This window comes from Geospiza fortis, unplaced genomic scaffold, assembly GCF_000277835.1.
Source record: "Geospiza fortis unplaced genomic scaffold, GeoFor_1.0 scaffold201, whole genome shotgun sequence".
NCBI classification, from domain to species: domain Eukaryota; kingdom Metazoa; phylum Chordata; class Aves; order Passeriformes; family Thraupidae; genus Geospiza; species Geospiza fortis.
Genome location: NW_005054440.1, coordinates 1,677,575 through 1,700,952, shown reverse-complemented (window position 1 = coordinate 1,700,952; position 23,378 = coordinate 1,677,575). Strand labels below are relative to the sequence as shown.

Genomic DNA, 23,378 nt, shown 5'->3' with positions numbered 1-23,378 from the left:
CTTGTCTTTTATCTTACACTATCAGTATGTTGAAGAATTGAAAGAAAATTGTATGTTATTATAGCAACTATTTGAAATAGCTTCCTATTCCAGACCTTTGGCTTGTTTAAGGGAGTGTCAGTGCTAAAAAAGATGGAAAAAAGAATTTTAATCTCGTCTGGCTTCATTTTAATGCAGATGTAATTCTTTCCTAGTGATGGGCGCATCAATTCTCACTGTACACCCTTGTTTCACTTGTTTGAGCTATCAGTTTATGATTGTTTCAAATGTATGAAATATCACTACTTTCATAACTGATGCAGAATCAAAGTTGTGGTTATACAGTATTGCACAAAATGTACTTACACAAAGGAATACATGAATAGGACGTATGTATGTTTTTTTAAATCTTCCCTTCACGCAAATGCTTTTTCAGCAACAGCTATAATTGTAGTTAAAAGTCTGTCTGATTTAACAACAAATCACAGGATACTGTGGTTTACTGACCTTTATAATAAAGTCTCTCGTTTGCATTTAGTCTTATTCATTTTTGAATGCTATGTCAGCCCTATACAGAATGAGAAGTATTGATATAAGGGAACAATATAAATGTAAGACTGTAGTTTCACATGCTGTTAACAGGCCACAGGAATCTGGGATGAGTTACTCACAGATTTATCATGTGAGCAGAACTATGAGTAACTTAGGGAAGTTCTGTTCAAAATGTTAATTTTTTTTTACTAGGGAATCTCATATTTTACACTCGGATCAACTTTACTTATTGCTCATGCTGCTAGATGGGTGCTTCCATACTGCTAACTGGAAAAATGTTGTTCCCTGGCTCTACTAAACCTATGACATGTTTACAAAACATCTACCAATCTGCTTCAGCTACAGGAAAAAACCAAGAGGTTTTGATGACTCATTACATATGTTGAGTTATTCTTGCTTAACAAGTAAACTTTACGCAGGATAAATATGTAATGGACAAAGACCCACAGAAGCCTGTTTAATAGGCAGAAAGGTGTTTTTACATCATTTTTTGAGGGGACTGCAGAAAGTTGGGAGAGTACTAAAATTTTTCTACTAAAAGTAGAAAAATTAAGAAAATTATGTAAAGTGAAACTGGCTTTGCATCCATCGTATTAAAGAAGATCTGCATTTTCAGTGATAGGCAAAAGTGGCTATTTGCAAATTTCTTTGTGTCAGTCTATCTGGACTGAAATGATTTGCTTTATACTGGTGAGAAGTGGAGCATCTTATATCAGTTTGAAGGAGTATAGATGAATATAACCCATGTGATATGTGACTCTATTGCACTGCATATTGCTTTTGTCTGTTGTTCATCAGACCTGCTCATTTTCACAGAGAACAAGTATTTTCCTAATCCATTAGAATCCAGGGCAATTTTCAAGGTTGGTTCTGAAGTTGCCACTAGGAAGTCATGTTAAATGGATATTATAAACTGATAGATGCACTAATCTAGAAAAAATTCCATTTAGACATTATAACAGTGCCTCCTGGTACTATGGTAAATACATAATTAAAAAGCCTGTTTAGATTCACCAGCACCTGCAGGTGTATTGGCATCACACAGAAGATTACTCTGATTCTTTATTCCTAATTTTGAATTGGATTATTTAATCTGTTTCATTGACTGTAAATTGAAAGCAGAAAGAAGATGTGGGATGGAAGATTTTTCCACTCTCATGCAGCTCTGTACTAGGTGAGGCGGACCAGGCATATTCTCAGGCAAATTTGTGTGTTTCAGGCCTTTATTAATTTTGGTAATCTGTTTCTGAAAAAGTTCAGCCTAATTCAATATCTGTTTCTGAAAGTAAAATGTTTGGTTAGGTTTTAGGGTTTTTTCTTTGTATTTCTTTGGGGTTTTTTCTGCTTTGTTTTTTATTGTAATTTTTCTTCCCCCACCCTTCCAGTTCATTGGAATAATGATGGTAACAGCCACGGTATTCATGGAACAAAATAAAAAGAAGATAATTTCTCCTATTTATGAGGAAAGAAGTTTACTTCTGTGCTGGGATATACTTACAGAAAACAGACTTAATGGCTGATTGAAGAGATAACCAATGGTCATCTTAAATATTGAACAGAAACAACTGAAATTGTAGTTTTGTTAATTAGTTCTTAGTATCACGAGTTTTGATTTACTGCTTTGGATGAATCTGTTATTAATGTAGGTTTTTATGGTTTGGAATTTTTGTTTTAATTCAACACCAATTAAAAGTTAGTGGTATTCATGGGATGTGCTCTGTTTAGAGTCAGAAGCAGGACTAGTTGAATTAGAAATTAATATTCAGGCAATAAAACATGTGGCCAAAATGAACAGTTTTGATATGAAATGAGATGATTAATGTAGATGACTGCATGGACAATTTAAAGGTTTAGTGAAATATATCTTTTGGCTTTGAAATTTAATTAATCCTAGCTCATTGCACAGTGCTATGCACTGTTCAAGCATATGCAGCATTTATAATCATTCTGATTCTCAGGACAGCCATGGAAACACATTTCAAATTGCAAAGTCACAGCAATTTCTACCATGACAGGGTCAATTCAGAGATGGACAAAAGTGCAATGAATTTAGCATCTAAATCTGAGAGCAGAAAAATCCAGAGGAACCTCCACAGTTGCAGGGGAATAAAACAGGAATTAGGGGGGCTAGTACAGCTTAACTAGGTGTATTTTATCCAAAGCTTGTCTGTTAGGATTTTCTTGCTAGTGCCAGAGGGAGTTGTTGGTTCAAAGGAAAAGATAATGTGAAAATAGTATATTCAATGATAGCACCTACGGAATCTGTCAACAGCTCCATGTCATCACCTGGGATTACCCAAGCTTATGTTAATGTCTATGCTCTATATATTGCATATTGGTAGCTACTATCTTGTAAAATATTGTTTATATGGGAAGAAAAATACCATGTACTGGTTGCTTTTTACAGTTCCACATTGTTAAATTTGAGTGCGGATTGACTATTTGTGTTGGAAGTAGCAAGGAAATAGTGCTTTAATCTTTTTTTGTATAATGCAGTGTTGATTTATCTATCCAAGTAATATCTGTATGAAATAGCAGTGTGCTGCTGTTGGCTGAAGTAGTGACTGTGGGTATCCAGTTTATAAATTATTCCAATGAAGAAATGTTATAACTCTGATCAAATATTTATTCTGATAAATCTGTTATGGAATAAATAAAAATTATGCTAGCATCTGGTAGGAGATAGTACTTTTTTTAAAGACTTATGTTCTTGGCATGATAGCATTTTTAAAGTAGAAATGATGATGACAATGTACTGCTGCCTTATCAGAAAATGCAGCTGTGCAGAATATTCCTCAGCCTAGCAAGTAATCTATTACCTGTCACAATCTCTGCAGCTACTGATCTTTTTCTATTAATTTATTAATTTATCTAATTTGGATATGAGGATAAGCAGAAGAGCTTATTCCTTTTGTCATTACAGTGTTTCAATTAAAATAATATCTGAGCACACAAGAATATGTGTTACTAATGAAATAATAATCCAAAACTGAGTATTATTTCATTATTAAAACAAAAAGTATAAGCACACCTGCTGGTGTAAATTTTAAACATATTGTAAGGTGAATGTTGCTATAAGGAAAGTGACTAGCATGCAGAAACATAAAGCAACAAAATATTATGTGTTTTTCAAAATGAACTGATATTTTAAAGGTCTATACTTATATCACCTTGGTCTGCACTAAATATTTAAAATAAAACTAGTTTCATTAGCTCAAGGAGGGTAAATATGGAAGCAAAATGCTTCATGATGGAATTTAATTGAGCCTTATGCCACAAGCACTGCAAGTTGTAAATCTCACAACTGAGGTACAGGAAACTAATCAAAATTAAGCATATTAGGCATATAAATATAATATGAGGGTGCCAGAGGAAAAAACCAAATCATATTAATAACTGAATGAAATTTGTGTGAGTGATTGTTCTGGTCTCATTCATTTTTGATGGACAATATTTCTTTATAGGACTAGAAGAGTTTTGATCAAACATTTTCAGCAATGAGTTTTCATATTTGTGATTTCCCTCAGGATGGATCTATTGGAGTAGATTTCTGAGACATGCAAGTTGTGTTCCTTGGGAAAAAAAGAAATGGTGTTGTTTTGGTTTGGTTTTGGGGAGACTTGTTGTTGTATGATTTTTAATTTTTTTTCTGTTGGGTTGTTGTCTTTCTTTTTGTGTTATTTTGTTTTCTTTATTTAATGGAGAGGATAGAACAATTCTTACTTCCTCTTTCCATCCAAGAAAAAAAAATTCCTTGCTCATCTTTGACCTTTTGACCTTTGGAAGAGCAAGCTGATCTGTTTGGGTAGCCATGCTATCAGGTGATTTTTACTTAAGTCTCAGTCTTAAATTGCGACAAATAAATGGTAAGTATTTGTCAGTCTAAAGTTTTGGTGACAAAAAATTATGTATAGTCAAATTTTGTCTTGCATTACATTCTTTCTGCTCTCTAAATATGTCAGAAGTCCTATCCACTTAGTTTCAGTTGCTTTTGGCTTCTACACTTGTTTCAATTTTCGGGTTAAGTTGTCTGGAAACTTTGGACTTTGTTCTTTTGAAAAGGAAAAACTATGGGAGAAACCACCAGTTTTGTCTTCTTTTTAATTTTTATTTAATGTTTTGTACTTTTTTGGCTGTATATTTTGTTTTGTATTTGTGAAGCTTCTCTTTAGAACTGGGCTACCTCACAACAATTTTCTTTTACTAAATCACTCATCAAATTATATAATAGTCAGTCATAATATTACAAACCTGTATTTTCTGTTTGTGCTACTGATAATGTTTTTTCTCATTATCTTTAAGATCATAAACAGATTTGCATGAAGAAGTGTTGAGCTACTTGCTCTTTTCTTTTCCCGTCTTTGCTGGCCAGCTGAGTATATTACTTTTCCTTGGTTTTGCTTTAATTTCCATTTTCTTGATGTTCATGGTTGAGATCCTGTATTGAAGCTCATGAGTATTGTTTGAGAACAGGATCATTTTGTGTGAACACTGGGCAGAATTAATTTGATTTTTATTTATATGGAATTTCTGGGTTGGTATTTGACTGAATGTCATCAGATGTTTGTAGGCATATTTGAAAGTGGTGCTTGGGTTTGGTGGGTGGTTGGTTTTTTGGTCTTTTTTTTGTTTTTTTTTCTTTTTTCTTTGTTTGTTTGGGATTTTTTCCTACTAATGGAGCAGACAGGCTATTTCTTGTATAGTTTTAAATTGATTGCAGTGAGCTATCGGTTGTATGAGATGTATTTTTTGCAGCTTGTACATCAGAGGATTTCCCTGAGTTGTTTTCTTATGCAAATGCTAAAGAAACAGAATTTTACAAAAAAAAATTTTAAAAATTGTTTTGGCTTGAAACAATATTTTTAGGTTTTTTGCCTTGATGAAAGCACTAATGTTTCTGTATTGCTCAACAAGTCTAAGAAGAGATGAGGCTGTATTTTCATTTTCCAGTAGTCTCACTGGAATTTAGTCTTTTCCTTTTTCTTGAATTTATATCTTTCATTAGTTATTATGGAGATAAAGTTGTCCTTTTTTACTGACTGTGCAGCATATCCAGAATGTTTTGTGAACTAAGCAGCTAAAAGATATGCAAAAGCAAAATGGTCTATCATGCAAAGGCTTGTCACTTTGGAATTATTACTATTAGAGAACTAAGCACAGAGGCTATTCAGCTGAAAGTTTTCTTCTTGAAGGCCCAAGAATGACTGCAGCATGATAGGTGCTGTAAAAACTTCTATATTGAGAATGAGGAGCTTCAACATTCATTTTAAAATAGCTTTATATCTTTCATGCATTTAAACAGATAAACCCTATTACCCTGATTTCTAAAAATAATTCCAATAATACAAGTGAACCTTCACTGTCTGTAAATGTATTTTAAGCCAAAGAGCAAAGAACTTTAAAAAAAGTGTGTAATTAAGCATCTGTGCTAAAGAGTGTGAAATTTCATATCAGAGCCTGTCTGCAGTTGTCTTGACAGGGAAGGCAGGAGGAGTGGATTAGTCTGAGAAGTTGTAATAGAAAAAGAGCCTGACATGCTGTGGCATTTTGCGGATTTACATACATTTCATATTATTAGGTAAGAGAAGTCATTTAACATTGAAATTAAGACACTAAATGTTTACTATGAGAAACAGCTAGAGTTTAGATGAAGGAAATCCAAGGCTTGAGAAGTCTTGAATTTGCAAAGACTCATGCAAAAGTTTAGTTTTAGTTAATATGGTGTCTGTTCTTCTCCATGCTTGCTGGAAAACAGTACCTATCAGCTTTTTCAGATGTCTGAACAATTTGTGGTTTAGTTTAACCCCTTAGATCCACACATTAAAATTTTACCATTCTGTGTATATAGAGCTTGCTGTTTCACCACTGCAAGAAATATTTAGAGAAACAAAGAACTAGTTATTACAGGTAAGTATTAGTTTGTGGCAGTTCTTTATGTAGGGATATTGCAGCCATGGTACATCTGAGGGGATGAACGGCCTAATATTAAAAATAAAAAGTGAAGATCAAACATACTAAGTACATAGGTTTTAGACATCTAAATACATGGGCTGTAGAAAATTTGAGTTCTTTTGTCAGTTTTGGAGTTAATTACAGCTTTGTTATATTTGTTGTCTTAATGGATAAGTGTTTGCCTTAATTACCTCCCATTGCAAACCCTTAATTACAGGTTATGTTTGACAGTTGCAGCATAGGTTGCTCCAATTTTCCAATTCTTTTCCGATCAAAGAAACTATTAACAGATTATAATTAAATACAGGTCTGAAAGATTATAGTCTTTAAATTCCAAATATACTGTACTATCAGGATTAAAACAAATATAAATCTGGATATTCTTATTCTTATATTCATCATGCTACTTATAGGCATTGCAATACTTCACTATGAATTATTATATTCTAAACAATAGTATATGGGAAGATCCTAGTACAAGTAAGTAAAACACTGATTACATTACAATTCTAACAAAACTTGTTTTGCTTGTTATGGAACCACTATTGCTTGTTATAATTGCTCTTTCGAAAATAGAAATGGTATTTTAATCTTATTTTTAAAGTCTTTTTATAACATGTATACTTTTTCTGGCTGTATGAAATGCTTTCCTCATTCAGACAAATTACCATAACAACATAACAGGAAACAAAACTTCGTGCTCATTTTATAACTGATTTGTAATAGCTATGTTAATGCAAAAAGCTAATCAGGGAGTCCCATAGCCTCTGAGTCTCTCTATTGCAGTGAAATCTGACTTTGCTTTCATGCTGTTTTTTCCTGACTAAATACACTTACAAACTGATTTCTCAGAAGGTTTTGTCTATCTTTTAGATACCAGGCTATGAATTACAACTGATACCAGCAAGTAATGAAGTAATGGCAGCACAAGGAGTAGAATACTGCTTAACTGAACTTAAGTGACTAGTTATGCATTTATTGTTATGTCATTGTTTAAATTGTCCCATAACTAGCATTTGGATACCAAGGGAGTTCTTGGTCAGCTGTTTTGTAAGGCTAAACTCTTTCTAGCAATCTGAAAGATGCTGTGTATACATTCCTTTAAAAAATACCTAGCCATCTGGTAGCCAAAGTGTGTGCATAGTGTAAAGCAATCCCACACTAAGGTTCCTTTGTCTGAAGAGGATGTAAGTGTGTATTATGTACATTTGTGCAGTGGGTGAAAATCATTGAAGTATGTAAGAATTCTGCAATGGAAAGAAAATACAGGTTTGTTAAAACTTGTCAAAAGAACAATAAAAGAGATTATTTATTTTAGCATGTTTCTTTTCAGCTACCATCTGCCTCTTCTCAGTGCTTTTCCAAAACTTGACAGTTTTAGACAGTTTTGTTGCCTTGTGGGGAAAATCCAAGACATATGATACAGATATCTTTTGAAGTATTTATATTTTAAAATATTTTAAAATATGTTCTAAGATCAGACTAGATATCAAACCAGTGTGTTCCTTCCACTGTATTAGCTGATTTCTTTAGAGGAAAGTGTACAAAAAGAAAGAGAAAAGCAGCCAGTCTTGTGGTTGGTAGTAGTTCAAAAAAGGAGTACCACCTCTCAGCATTACATGCTAGGTTGACATCTATATACATATATAGATTGACCAACAACATGGTATTTCATTTTTACATATATGAATTTATGCAAAATGAAATGTGTGAATTATGAAAGATGTGCAAAAAAATTAGCTACAAAGGTTATAAAAGAAATGCTCATGATAATCTGATGACAATAAAATTATCATCTTATCTCATTGGCTACTTACATTTGTTGGGTGGTTGTTCAGCTATTTTACATGGTTAGAGTTCTCCTGTGCCATTTTTCACTTTTGTGACTTATTGTGTATATTGCTGCAGGGTAAAATGATCTTAAGGGAAAATCTGGAAGTTGAGACAAAGGGCACTTCCTTTATATGATGCAGGAGGGGTTTAAACTAAGGTTTGCTAAAGTAAACTAAAGTTTACTGAGCTAAAGAAGGGAGAAGAACTTCAATCTACCCCAATCCTAGTATTTTGGTGCCAGTGCCAACAAGACACGCCCAAAATTTGGAGAATTTTCAGAATCCAGCAGGTTTAGACAAGGAAGTTCTTCATTATGGGACAGATTGTACAGAGAAGCTGAGAATGCACTGTCCCTGGAAGTTTGCAAGGCCAAGGTGAATGGAGGTCTGAAAAATCTGGTCTAATGAGGAGTGCCCATGGCAGGGAGGTTGGAAATAGATGGGCTTTAAGGTCCCTTACTACCCAAACCATTCTGTAAATGTTTTACAATAAAGAGAAACAGAAAATACAGAATAGAAGACAGAAAATGTACCAAAACATGTATTGTTGGTAGCTGCAGTAGGTTCAGGATGGAAGAATTACAGATCTTTGGTCAAGGAGAGGATGTGTGCAAAGACTACAAGGCAATTAGGAAAAAATTGGAAGTTAATATAATGGGACAGAAAAAGATAATGCTGCAGCTCAGAGAGCAGCTTATTTATAGCAGTTTATTGACAGGATGCGAATATTATTTTTAGCAGCATCTTTCAAATGTTCTTTAGGAGAATTACATCAGTATAAGAGTCCAAAACACAGTACAATGACCAAAGGATTTTTCATCTAAAAGAAAGGTATTTTTTTAAATTCAAGACTTGGAAACATTTTTCTTTCATTGTTCAAAATGTTTTGATATATTTGTGCATCACAAAGAATGTAAGTTGGTAAAATTATGATTATTTGCATAGAAATATTTCAAAGTTATCTCTATAAAGAAATAAAAGGCTATTTAATTGGTCTTCTCTATTTCTTATATTAGAATGTTGATTGGGAAAACCCAGTAATACTTACACGGAAAAGAATGTAATGAATTTCACTGTAAGAATAGAAATGAACTTTTTTCCTTTTTGAAACCTGTCTGCTGGCAATGTAGCTATTTGATGATCTTTGCTACATTCTTTCCACTCCTACTGTCAAGCAAGCAGCAGATCTGTTGGATGGAGTCTCCAAACTGCTTATGGAAAGCGATCCACCTGCAGCGTGGTAAAATAACCCACAGGAGAGATCTTAAAGTAGTTGAATGAATATGCCAAATTACCCACCAATCTTTGTCTCTTTAGGACCAGGAAATATATTGGCCATGCGCATTTACAGGAAAATCTCAACTAGTGGAATAAAATTTCTGATCAGAATGAAAAAGCTATCCAATAAATATCTGCTCCTAAACACCTCTGTACTGAAAAAGAATACTGTAATATCTGTGTCCTTCCTAAGCTAAAGAAGGTAAAGAAAGATGTCTTAGTAATTCTGCAAATTCTGGATTTACTTATATTATCATCAGTATTTTTTGATGTAATTCTAAGAACCCAGCAACATTTAGAAAATATTCATTGACAAAAGCTGTTTTTAGAGGACACTTAACTGTTGTTCTTAAGGAGCTTGTTGCTTTAGCAATTCTCCTGTGAAGAGCAGCATGGGATCTGTTATCCTGAGATTAGATACAGCTCTGAGAAATCTGATTTAAAGGAAGATGCCCCTACTCATGGCAGGGGATTGAAATTTAAAGTGGTCTTTAAGGTCCCTTCCAACCCAAACCACTTTTTATAATTCTGATTCTATAATCTTGTTGATATACAATATAACACACAATCTGTATCCTATTTTAAAAATACCCTATTTTAAATTATGTCTTATAAGGAAACAACAGTGGAAACTACTTGCACAGAACATGAGAGGGAGCAGAGACACTTCAGGGTGTATAAGACCCTGCAGATGTCAGCACTTCAGATGTTATCATCTGTAATTCCAAGAACAGAAATACTGATGAGTAAACTCTAGACTGATACACATTTAACCAAGCCCAGGAATTTAAATGGGTTTTCTTCAGCTTCCTTTACCATCCAACTACCTTCTGCAGGGCAAAGGTGATTGTTTTGGAGGCCAGAATTTCACAGCAATTAGAGTCCATTAGAGATTCTTGAGACTAATCAAAAGGAGACACATAACAAGGACTTCTAGTATTTTAATTACTTCTAGCACCTTAGTGAGTAATTCCTGCTCTGTAGAAGATGGTAGCAACATGCAGGATATATAAAACCTAACCTGGGAAGTTCAACAAGAAACTAGATGGAAAAAGAATTCCATGTATTAAACAAAATACAAAGTTAATGATTCTGTCCAAAACTTGGGAATTACTTTTTCCCTCTGACAGTCTGCTCAATATGTTGTACATGTTTGTCAAATGTTCCACAGGGTGTTTGGAAAGGAAATTATGTACAATGTGTTAAGATGTGAACAATCAAAATGTTAAAATATTTCAACTTATCTTTCTGTGAGAAAGTACATGTGGAAGCACAATTTATCCTAAAAAAAATCACCCCAATATTATTTTTTGCTATGCCATTTTAAGAAATGTAACTGTATCTGTTACATTTATTATAATTCTTGAGAAGGGGGAACACGACAAAAAAACCCCCAAAACAAGAAGTCAAGAACATTACAGTGCTTTTGCTTTGAAAGGACATTGACTTTTAAAATAAAGAAATACACTGATGTAGGAGGGAGAAAAAACCAATCAAGATGGACGTCTTTGATTCTATAGATCTCAGGTGAAAAGTGTTTGTTTTACAACCAGCTTTTTTAGCACATATTACTCCCAGTGATCCTGGTGTTTAATGTCCTGCAGGACTGTTCATACTCTAGAGATGTTCAGACAAATTGTATCTGTAGGGGAAGTAATAATTTTTTGCAATATTTAACATGAATTCATTTTAATTCTGATGAAATAGTGGCATTTTCTCCTCCTGTTCAGACTTATTTGCCTGCATGTTTATTGTTTTAGCTAGACACACCTTGTTTAGTATTTATATTAAGCTTTAGTTTTATATTTATATGAAGTGTGTCTGGTAACAGATGAAAAAGACAGTAGGAAATCTGTTCTCTCTCTAGAAACATTTACAAAACTCCATATAATTTCTATTCAGTGAGAAAGGATAAAATGATCGGTATACTAATGTTTTTGTAAACAGAGAAGGTTTGGTGTGGTCAGTTGTGTAGCTGACAAAATATCTGTTTTTGTATTTTTGTGTTTTACAGGGAGTATCGTGTACCTTGGGATGATGGTGGGGGCATTCTTCTGGGGAGGCTTGGCAGACAAGGTGGGAAGGAGACAATCGCTCCTGATATGTATGTCTGTCAATGGATTCTTTGCCTTCCTTTCATCCTTTGTCCAGGGCTATGGCTTCTTCCTCTTCTGTCGCTTGTTTTCTGGATTTGGGTAAGCTCCTCTGGTTTTGTTAATTTTCACAATTCTGTGTGTTAGTAAAACTTTTCTGTTTGCATGAGCACATTATTTAGTGTAGAAACACAGTCTGTGTCAGTGGTGAGAGAACTAAGCAAGGTAGCTACGACACTCCTAAATAGCAATCTGAAGGGGAAGAATACATTTGGGGCAAAGACACAGACTGTGAGATTGAGTTTGTTCTTATATTGCAAAGGATTTGTTTTGTGAAGTTGATCAACTTGCTTAACTCTTTCAAGCCTCAGCTTCTTTATGTACAGTATCTTGCTCAGTCAGCAAAGTAACACTCTCCTTACAGGTGTACGCTAAGATTTTGGTAATAAAAGTTTCTAATGTCTTTATGTGCACAATATTGTGCACATGGCATCATGATAAATTTACAGTGGGATCCTAAACTGTGTCAAATGTTCTCTCTGAAATATTGGAGTTTATGAACCTGTGCTTTCTTTACTTTTCATTTTAATAACTTCTCAGTGATTAAATTTATAAATTTAAACTTTTATGAGCAGAGAAGGACTTAGATAACTTAATTACTATGAGAAAACCTCTACTGCACTCTTGGAGAAACAAGAGCTCTGTTCTGCAAACTGCGTGGTTTAGCACTTCTGGTCGTTGCTCGATTCAGATTAAGACTCCTAATTACAGTTCCAGTTCAGACCACTATCAGTCTTTGGTATGCTGAATAGACAGGATCAGATGAGAGCACAGCAGCTGTAAAGCCACACACATGAACTCCATTTCTTTAATGGTTTGTTGCCTTTATGTTATGTAGCTATGGTTCAGCAATGCAGTTGTATGATATTTGTGCTTTGAGAAATCTTTTGAACTGGTCTGAAGTAGGCTAGGGCTCAGCATGAATACCAAAAAGAAATTACCATAGCATTCAGTAGTTTTAAACTGATTTAGGAAGAGGAATGGAAGGACAAGAGGAGAAAGAAAAACGTGACGAGTCATCTAGCTAGAAGAATCTCTTAGTCTGTCACCAGTCTGTCAGATATGGCTTTATAAGACAAGAAGGAAAAATGGCAATATTCTACTTCCTGAAAACCCCAAATCCCATAGAAAAACAAAATTAAAAAAATCTCTTATCACAAATTACGATCAGTTCCAGGAACTATGTTTTTTCATTCCATGCACAAACACTACAGATCATGTAGCATGACACCTTCACTCTTCAGTGATCCTGCAAAGTTGAGAAGCTTGCTGTATTACTGCTCAGCCTGGTCAATTTCCTGGGGCAGGTCTGGACCATTATGCTACAAAGGTTTAGGTTTTTTTGCAGAGCCAGGATGGCTTTAACTGAAATTGTCCCTTTTGGGATATACTGCAAAATACATATTTATTATGCTTCATGAGAAACTTGCCTACACCATTTCCTCCTCACCTGTCTAGGAGCTTTTACAGTAAGAGTCAGTGCCTGTAGCTTTCCTTGTGATACATCTATGTCCTTGATTGGGAACCACATTCTCTCGTGTACCCAGCTTATGATTAAAGGTCCTTTAAGGAGCAGGCCCCTCATATCTTTATCCTACACTTTCACCACTCTGTTAAAACTCCTCCTACCTCATCTTTGAGAGCTACATGAATAGATCATAGATATTTTGTCACCATGCACTATATTTTAAATGGAGTCTCCAAAACAAAACAAACCCCCAATTAATCAAACAAAAACAACAAAAAAAGACAGCATGAACTGCAGAGTTGTTCCTCATAGCAGTTACTGCAGAGAGAGGTTCATGGCTGGCTCATATTTGCTGTTTTCTTCAAAGATTGGATTTTTCCCATGAATAATCCCTTTCAGATTATATCAGGGTTAGAAGTGTGAGAGCCATGAGGTTTCTAGAAATCTGTTTGTCAGACCTTCAAAGTGAGGAAAATCCCATCTTGATAGGTGTTTCCCCTCTTCCCCTCTTCAATGGGCACCTCACAAAACTGCCACAATTTCTCAGATATGGAGGATAGTGGCTTAGAAGCTCTGTCTTTCAATTCCATCAGGACCCATCAATGTATCTTATCAGGTCCCATCAGCCTGTGCATCTTCAGGCTACTTAGATGTTCTCGAACCTGATCTTCTCCTGCAGTGGAATGTTGTCATTCTTCCAGTTCCTCTGCTTTGCCTCCCGCAGCTGATGTGAATGGAGCTCTTTGTGATGAAGACTGAGGGGGAGGTTGTTAAGTGCCTCCACATCCAGATAACCAGGTCTCTGGTTTCCTTTGGGAAAAGGCACACATTTTCCCTAGGCTTCTTGATGACATTCCACTGTACCTCTGGTTTTGAGGGAGGATACTTTGTTCCAGTAATTTTGTGTGATTCAAATAGCCCAGCTATGGAATTGGAATGATTTTAAGGAATGAACTGAATGATATGTTTTAAAGGCAAAATAGTGTTGTTACTCTGACTGGAGAGGAGTGGGAGTTTTCTGAAGGGGCAGACAGTTATCGGGATAATTTCTGTTAATTAAAGATCACTGAATTTGAATCCAGAAGCCTGATAAAGGTCTAGGAGGGCTTTAGACATGGTTTCCTACAAAGTGAAAAGATCTAGAAGAGAAACTGTGTGTGGTATTCATCATTAGCCATTGGGGAAGGTACAAATATTTATCATCAAAAAGCACCTTGTTGTATCTGTCTGAAAATGTCAAAGGAAGGTCTCTCTGATACAGAGCATGACTCACAACATAGCTGCTAACTTCAATGATGCTGGAGCTCTGTTCAACACTACCACTGTGAAATGTTATTCTCAGCTACATAGTTTTGTCCAATTTCTAGAAAACATTAATCTAAGCTATTAGTTTAATATTTTTGATACTTGCAATTTTGATGCAATTTTTTTTAAAGTACAACAACTAAATTTATAATAAAGTGATTAAAACCGTACTACACATTTGTCTTATCCCACTAAATTTCATTTTAGTTGCTTCAGGATATGCAGAGATTATACAGTTTGGGGGAAAAAATCATGCTTATCCAGCCCAAATATTACTTCTAAAAGAAATCAAAGTTTTCATACATTGAAAACTAGCTGAAATAAATATCCTGAGGTGAACTACAATTTAAAATTTTTCAGACAACTTGATATGTTTGCTCCTGGTGGAAAGTTATTCTTTCTTATGAGCAAAATAGAAGATGCTAAATAAATGTGGCCTATTTTAAAAGCACACAGTATTTCCAGACTGCAAAGATTTCTTCAATTTGCCAGAATTGCCAATGTGGCCAAATTTCTTCTCCAAACCCACAGAAATATTAGGAAATACAGGTTAGATATTGTTAACTGATGTAATTAAAAGCTATTAAGAAGCTTTTCCCCTGCCTGTTATCCCTTGTGAACAAAAGTCTTTCTCAAGATGTATTAACATAATATTCCTTTTCCAGACTGCTTTAGACTATACTTCATTACATCTGAGACTTACCTTCAGACAGCTTTCTTCATCCTTCCTTAGACAATCTCTAAACCTTCCTGCAGTACTCCTATATTATTGGAATCTGTCACAGAGTGCTGGTGTCACTATGGTAGAACAAAACTTGTAAATTCAGATATGTTCTCAAATTCTTCACTTTTTCATGGGGAATCAAAAGTTAGCAAAAATCCAAAACAGTGAATGTAGTTTCTTGTAACTTGCAGTTTTGAGGTGTTCCCTGAGTAAGTCTACACACCCTGACTTTTACCAGCAGTTTTGTATACTATGTCTAGTGGCAAAAAACACTTAGGAGTTGCATATCCACCCCTTAGAGACTATGAGACATGAAGGGTGTGCAAGCAGTCTGTATACAGAACAACTGCAAAAAGAGATGAAGACTATGTGGAACCAGGACAAGATTGTCGACCTACACAAGCAGTTCCTTCAGGAACTTCAGACCTAGACCAACCTTCAGCTTTTATAATTCTATGTCATCACTATTTAGTATCATGTTGTATTTATCTTTTACTTCCTCATATCCACTTGTTCCGCTGCTTTTTCATGAAGAACCTTGTATTCTCTCACTCAAAATATTGTAATCTTCTGCCTCTGATTCCTCTTCAGCATCCAGCTGTGTCCTACCCAGGGCTATCAGTGGTTTTACACTGTGAGCTAATGAATAGCTCCGCAGGTGACTGGCTTCAAAGCTGATAGGCTATGCCAAAAGGGATATACACTTCTCAGTGAAGCCAAGTAAGCAGTTGGCAAGTTCTGAGCTTCACAAATTGCTTTGCTTCAGTCCTTGCAGCTTCAGATGTGGGTAAAGGTTGATGAGAGGTTCTCAGAGAGAAGGGGTCTTCTCTAAACCTTCTCTTCCCTTCTGTAAGAGAAGACTGCATTCTTATCAGGAAAGGAAGATTGAATAAAAGGGAGGAAAAGATCAGACAAGGGTAAATAAAGAGAGATTACGCGACAGAAAAAAAATCAAAAGAAAAATTCTAGAAACATAGAATTATTTAGGTTGGAAAGGATCTTTAAAATCATTGAGGTCAGCCATCAAACTAATACTGCCAAGTCCACCACTAAGCCTTATTCCTAAGCATCTCATCTACACATACTTTAAAACCCTCCAGGGATGGACATTCCACACTTCCCTGAGCAGCCTGTTAGAATATTTTGCAAATCTTTCCATGAAGAATTTTTTCCATGAAGAAATTTTTCCTACTATGCCATTCCTATGGTACAGCTTGAGGCTATTTCCTCTCACTCTATTTTTTGTTGCTTGGAAAAGGAAAGACCAATCTTTCTACACTTCTTTTCAGGTAGATGTAGGGAGTGATAAAGGTTTTTTTTTCCTTATTTTCTCTAGCTGAAAGTCCCCCAGTTCCCTCAGCCACTCCTCTTAGGACTTTGCTCCAGATGTTTTGCCATCTTTGTTGTCCTCTCTGAACATGTTCCAGCATCAAAATGACCTTCCTGTGGTAGGGGCCAAAAATTAAACACAGGATTGGAGGTGTGGCCTCACCAATGCCCAGTACAGAGGGACAATCCCTGCCCTGGCACTGCTGGCCACACCATTACTGATCCAGGCCAGGATGCCATTGGCCTTCTTGGCCACCTGGGCACAGCCTGGCTCATGTCCAGCTGCTGTCAGCAGCACCCCCAGGTCCTTTCCAGCCACTCTGCCCCAGCCTGTGGAGCTGCCTGGGGTTGCTGTGACCCAAGGGCAGGACCCAGCACTGGGCCTTGTTGAACCTCTCACCACTGGCCTCAGCCATGATCCAGCCTGTCCAGATCCCTCTGCAGAGCCTCCCTGCCCTCCAGCAGAGCAGCACGCCCACCCAGCTTGGTGTCACCTGCAAACTGATTGAGGGTGCACTCGATCCCCTTGTCCAGGTCATCAAGGAGGGCATTAAACAGGACTGGCACCAATACCGAGCCCTGGGGAGCAGCACTGGTGACAGCCACCAGGTGGGTGTAACTCCACTCACTGCTGCTCTCTGGGCCCAGCCAGCCTGACAGTCTTTTACCCAGGGAACAGTGCAACTGTCCAAGTCATAGGCTGCCAGTTTCTCCAGGGCAATGCTTTGGGAAATGCATTTAGCAGAGGCTTTAGTAAAGTCCAGTTGGGCAACATCCACATTCTTTCCCTCATCCACAAAGTGGGCGATCCTATAATAGAAGGAGATCAAGTAGGACCTGCTTTTCACAAACCATGCCCATGATAGCTGGGCCTGATCCCCTGGTTCTCCTATAAGTGCCATGTGATGGTGCAGGCTCATCTGCTCCATGACCTTCCTGGAGGCTGCAGTCAGGCCTGTAGTTTCCCAGATCCTCCTTCTGACCCTCCTTGTAGATAGGCATCATATATCCCAATCTCCAGTTAGCCAGGACTGCTGGTAAATGATGGAAAGTGGTTCAGTGAGCACTTCCACCAGCACCCCTAGGACCCCTGTGTGGATCCTATCCAGGCCCAAACATTTGAGCATGTCTAAGTGATGTAGTGGGTCTCTGAACATTTCCCTTTGGATTATGTAGGCTTCGTTCTGCTTCTCCTCTCTGTCTCACAGATCAGGAGGCTGGGCACCCTGGGAACAGCTAGTCTGACTATTAAAAATTGAGACAAAGAAGACCCCAGTCTTTTCTTCATGCTTTGTCACTGTGTTTCCCCCTTCATGTGAAAAAGGCTAGGTACTCTCCTTAGCCTGCCTTTGTTGTTAATATATTTATTGAAACCTTTTTTTGTCTTTTACAGCAGTAGATAGCTTAAGAATCCATTGGGCTTTGGCTCTTCTGATTTTCTCCATGCATGATCTCATGACATCCCCGTACTCTTCCTGAGCAGCCTGCCTACTCTTTCTTAGATCATAAACTCTCTTGTTTTTTCTGGAGTTCAGCTCTCTGTTCAGTCAGACTGGTCTTCTTCCCTGCTGGTCCAACTTTTCAGCATATGGTGGCAGCCTGGTTCTGCACTTCTAGGATTGTATTCCTGAAGAATTTCCAGTGTTCCTGGGCTCATTTGGCGACCACAACTGTGTCCCAAGGGACTTCTAAACAGGCCCAAGTCTGCCCTGCACAAGTTCAAGGTACATGTTCTCCTTGGCAACCTTGCTTACTTCTCTGACAATGAAAAACTCTGTAATTTTGTCATCACAGTGGCCCAGAGAGCCTCCAACCACCATATCCCATCACCCACCAGTCCTTCTCTGCTCACAAACAACAATTCCAGTAGGGTGGACATCCTGACCAGCTGTGTCAGGGCATTATCTTCCAGGAACCTCCTGGACTGGTTCCTCTCCACTTTATTGCTTTTCCAGCAGGCATCTGGTTGGTTGAAATCTCCCACAAGAACAGTGGGGGGATTGTGCCAGTGATTGTGTGAGTTCTCCCAACTGCTTCTAGACTATTTCACCCGCCTTTTCTTCCTGTTTTGGTGGTCTATAGAAGACACTGACCATGGTATTTGTTTTTCAAGTAAAAACTTGAAGACTGAAAAAGAAGAAGAAAATCTACAAAAGAAAGAATTAATTAGCAGTGATTAGCAGTACTAGCATATGTGAAAGCAATTTATCTGACATATCTGACACATTCTTTGCTATTATATGCTTGAATGTAAATTAAACTTGATTTTTTAAATAGTGTTGGGTAAATAGGGGGAATGAATTATTTATTTGTCAATTCATCTTTCATCAGAACTGACTACTGTAGAGTTCAATAAATTATGATGTGAATCATTTTTACAAGGACTCTCTTGCTATTAATAGCACACAGGCCACTTATGCATCTGCAAGAAAACTTCCTTATTATTCATAGTCCAAAGAAACACTTGTATTTAAAAATGGGTACAGTGATCAACAAAGCTTAGTCTTTAGTGTAATTCAGTTTTTTAGGTCTTTATCCAGCAGTTCTCAAGGAAAAGGTCGATCAGCTTGCTCACCATTAAATACTTTGCCAGTCTGATGGCAGTTCTGAAAGGAAAACAACAGTAATATTTTTCAATGAGACTTACAGTACTGGGGTAGAAGCCTGTTAAGAAAACTGTTATGTGCAATTGGATGGAAAGACAAGGAGTGATGGGCTGTTTCTAAATCTCTGAATCTGTGTTTTGAGCTCTATCACTTTTTAACAAATAGCAAATAACAAGGTGACAACTTGCAAATGCCATCTCATATGGACATTATCTGTTTTTAGTCTGGATGTTGTTCAAGTTTGAAAGAGAAGACAAAGTATTTCAGAAGAACACCATCCTACCTTGTATATTTAGTATCCTGTAAGGGCTTTTTGTCCTAATTATCTCTATTCCTTTTATGCTTTTGCATTTCAAGCCCTTTCGGCTAGTGAATCTGCAAATAAACAATAGCTTCTATCTGAAGCCAGAGGTTTCTGAATGCCTCACAGACGTGTTTTCATCCCAGCTGTCACACTGTGCAGTTGCCAAAATCTGTTGTGACAAATCACAGCTCTGAAGGTAGATTAGCAGACATTTATCATCTTTGTTTGTAACAAAGAAAATGCAAATGTATCTTAGCTTATTGTTTGTTTCACTGAATCCCACTCTCCTAAGGTGCACCCGTTAAATCTCCTTTTGGTTTCACCTTTCTCACAATCGCACAGAACAAACCTGAACTGAGAGTGTACATAAATATGCATTCTCTCTTGCTCCACCTATTCTGATGGTGTTTATTAAATAAGATGAAGAATAACTGAAAAAATCATTATTTATTATTCTTTTGATTGACATTTATGGTATTCTTCCACATAGAAACGATACGTGCAGTAGCAAAAGGTTCCTTGTATTGTATTAGTGGTGTTCTTGCACATACTCCTACATATTTACAAAAAAAAATCAAGGCTGAAGGCATGCATCCTTTTATTTCACATGAAAAGTCTGATTCTTATTGAGTGAGAGAACTTATTTCATGATTCTGGGCAAAGCTCAATGAAGTTTTGCCTCCTGTTGGTATTAGATTTTGCCTCATTACAGAGTGTGTTATTCAGGAGACAGATATCACTCATGATCATCATCCCAGAAGCTGAGATCTGTGGGTTTTTTAATCCTCTAAAAAAATGTTCAGACTCCACACAATTTATCTGTGAAGGAAGATATGAAAAAAAGTACTTAGTTTTTGTACATACTAACAAGATATATACTTTTTGTGACCCCGAAGGAAGTAGTGCATGGACTTCTCTCTGTTATCTGTGGGTAACATGTTTACATCCACTGCTTTGGTTAGGATAACTGAAGAGATAACAGAAATGAATAAGAGATGAGATATTAAAGCTTCAGCTTGTATTCTTCTTTGCAGCTGTTGCGTGATTTATTGGTGGATTTCTTTAAATATAAACTTTTGATAAGTTCATTCATAAATAGCAGTAGTGGCTGAAAGATCTGAAAAATCACCACATGAGAGTGATGGAAGAAGTTGGAGATACTCTGATCTTCTCTTGCCCCAGTCTTTGAGAGGTAGTTTGTGCTTCTGCTAGCAGTGTTCCGTATACCAGACACCATATTAGTTCTGTGATAGAAAATTACTGTAGTACCAAGCACAAGTTAAAACTTCTGCAATTTGGGAAGAAATTTCTTTGCTCCTTAGAAGAGTTCTCAAGGTCCATTGAGTTTTTAAGACAATTTCTCATTGTTGTTTGGTGCAGTCTCGTCCCGCAGCCACAGGAGCTGACGGGTGCCAGCTAGCCACTCCCAGAGTGACCGGTGGAGACCACGAATCCCACCACTCCCAGGTTCTCGGCGAGAACCACGAGTAGTGGCTCCGTCTGCGACGTGGTGACGCAGGCGAGAGCAGGACTGGAAAGCACTGAGGTGAAGGAAAGAAGGAGTATGGATGCCAAGGCTCTTTATTGACCCAGGCAGGGCCAGTAACGGTGTCAGAGCAATAACCCTTGGGGAGGCACTTATAAATGGGAAGGGTGTGATGGGAGGAGACACGAGGGAACCAGTGAACGAAGTCCAGGGGTGGAGCGAGGGACACAACTGAACCAATAAGAATGGCACAGGGGAGGGAAAAGGCTCAGGAGAAAAATCATATCTTAAGTAAGGGATGATTGACATAGAAAATTCTCGAAATAAAAGGGGATGGTTACAGTGATGGACAAGTCACTGGCGGGAAAGAAAACAAGGGACAAACAACTCAAGAACAAACCACTATGAGGGAGAACATGGGGGGAACCGAGGGTCAAACCAAAATCTTAACTTATAAAAAATAACCAACTTTACAATAAAACCCATATATAACACACAATGCTACAGTTTGGTGTGAGAACAATTGTAGCAGTTCCTACTCTCCCTTCCTGCTGTCACTTGCTCTGCATTTAGGAGCAAGTTTTAGGGAATGGAGACATGGCTACTGCAGCTTTGAGATTGTCCAGCATTAAGAGCAAAAGAACAGCCTTCTGCAGGAGGATGCTTCCTCTCCATCTCCCTCCTTGCTCCTCCAGTTTTGTGGTTGATTAGCCTAAGATTTTCATAATCAATTTTTAGTCCTTGTAGTAGCTTTATGATATAGGAAGAGCTTCATAGGTACCAGCATCCTAAAATATTGTAGCAGTGTCAGTCTGCACTAACATGAGGGCAGAAGGACATGTTTAACCAGCTGAGAAGCAAATTTTCCATTCACAGGTTTAAGGTGCAAAAAAGCACATAACTCACTTTACTACACCATTGCTGTGAAACAAAAACCTACAACTCTCAATAGCAGCAGTTTTCTGTATGATGAAAGTACATCCTGTATTTCTCCTTTGAGCTCTAGACTGGTTATTTTCACTGTTTAATCAATACAAACACAGTATCTGGACTTTAAAGAATTTCTTAGCCTGTTGATGTACTCACTGGAAGTGCCAAATAAACCAATCAGTTGGAACAGAAGAACTGTGAGTTTTCAATGCTGATTATTTTTTTCCTGCTTATTTGCATACCTAAATAAACATTTTTATTTTCTGGCTTCAGAATTCCTTTTACATGTATAAAGTGTCTATTTTTTAGCAAAGTTTCCCTATTGATTTGGACAGGGCTTCTTCTGTAGATTTGGAGAACCTTTAGGATGTAGCATATATGTCAACCCACCTGGATCAGTTTTAATGGCTAAAACAGCTTTTACCTCTCATCCTCCATGATATAGTTGATTCATGCTGACAGGTGGGAGATGCCTTTTTAGCTGCTTTTGGTCAGGTTCTCTACATTTTGTGACATTAAGACGAGGTAGATTTTCTCAACTTGAAACATCCTCCCAATGGATGTCATGAGTAACCTATTAAATTAGATCTCCTTGAAAGTGGACACCTGTAACTCCTTATCAGCACTTTTCATCTTTGTCAGGAAAAAGGAAGATCTTGTTTCTGGTTCTACTAGTAAATTTTTGACCTTAGAAAAGAAACTAATTAGAATCATGAGTACTGTATTTGGAATAATGTGGGAGTGCAATTCAGAGCCATCTCTGCACCCTGGAGGGTTTACATCCTTTTAGCAGTAATCCTTTTATATTTATGAAACACAAAAGCACGGAGAGAGCAGGGTTTCCCCATCACAGTAAAATGAGTTGTGGTTCTGCTCTTGGCCATGCCCCCTCAATTTTCCTCAGCCCAGACTTCCAGGGGAAGCTCCAAGGACATTGTCCCTTTTTGCCTGTGGCAGGGCAGTTTCCTAGTGAAGGCTTTCAGTATTTCCACCCATGAGAAGAAATGGGATACACTTTGTTAGCTGTGTATGTAACAGGAATTCCTAGAAGTGTAAACTTTTGTATTACCAGAAGATCCTTTAATAACTAGCAGGTTCAACTATGCAAAAAGTTCGTTGTAAAGCTAAATATTGACCAGCAATATTTCAGAGAATACGAGGTTTCAGGATGTCCTAATTGGATCCTCCAGTACCTGAAGGGATCTTGTAAGAAAAATTGAGAGACTTTTTAGAATAGCGTGTTGTGATAGAACAATGTGGAATGGATTCAAACTGAAAGAGGGCAGGTTTAGGTTAGATACTAAGAAGAAATTCTTTCCTGTGAAGATGGTGAGGCATTGGAACAGGTTGTTGAGGAATATCATGCCATCCATGGCAATGTTCAAGGCCAGATTGGATGGAGCTGTGAGAAATCTGGTCTAGTGAAGGTGTCCCTGCCCAAATGAAGGGGTTGGAATCAGCTAATCTTTCACATTCTTTC

General features: G+C 37.2%; 1 protein-coding gene across 1 annotated transcript in view; it reads left to right on the top strand.

Annotated features, from left to right (window-relative positions):
• The window catches only part of SV2C (synaptic vesicle glycoprotein 2C), an 88,532-nt gene that overhangs the window by 17,462 nt on the left and 47,692 nt on the right, over positions 1-23,378 (top strand). The window contains exon 4 of the mRNA XM_005427284.2: positions 11,608-11,788. Within this exon, the coding sequence (XP_005427341.1) occupies positions 11,608-11,788 (181 nt within the window). The remainder of the gene's footprint in view (positions 1-11,607; positions 11,789-23,378) is intronic.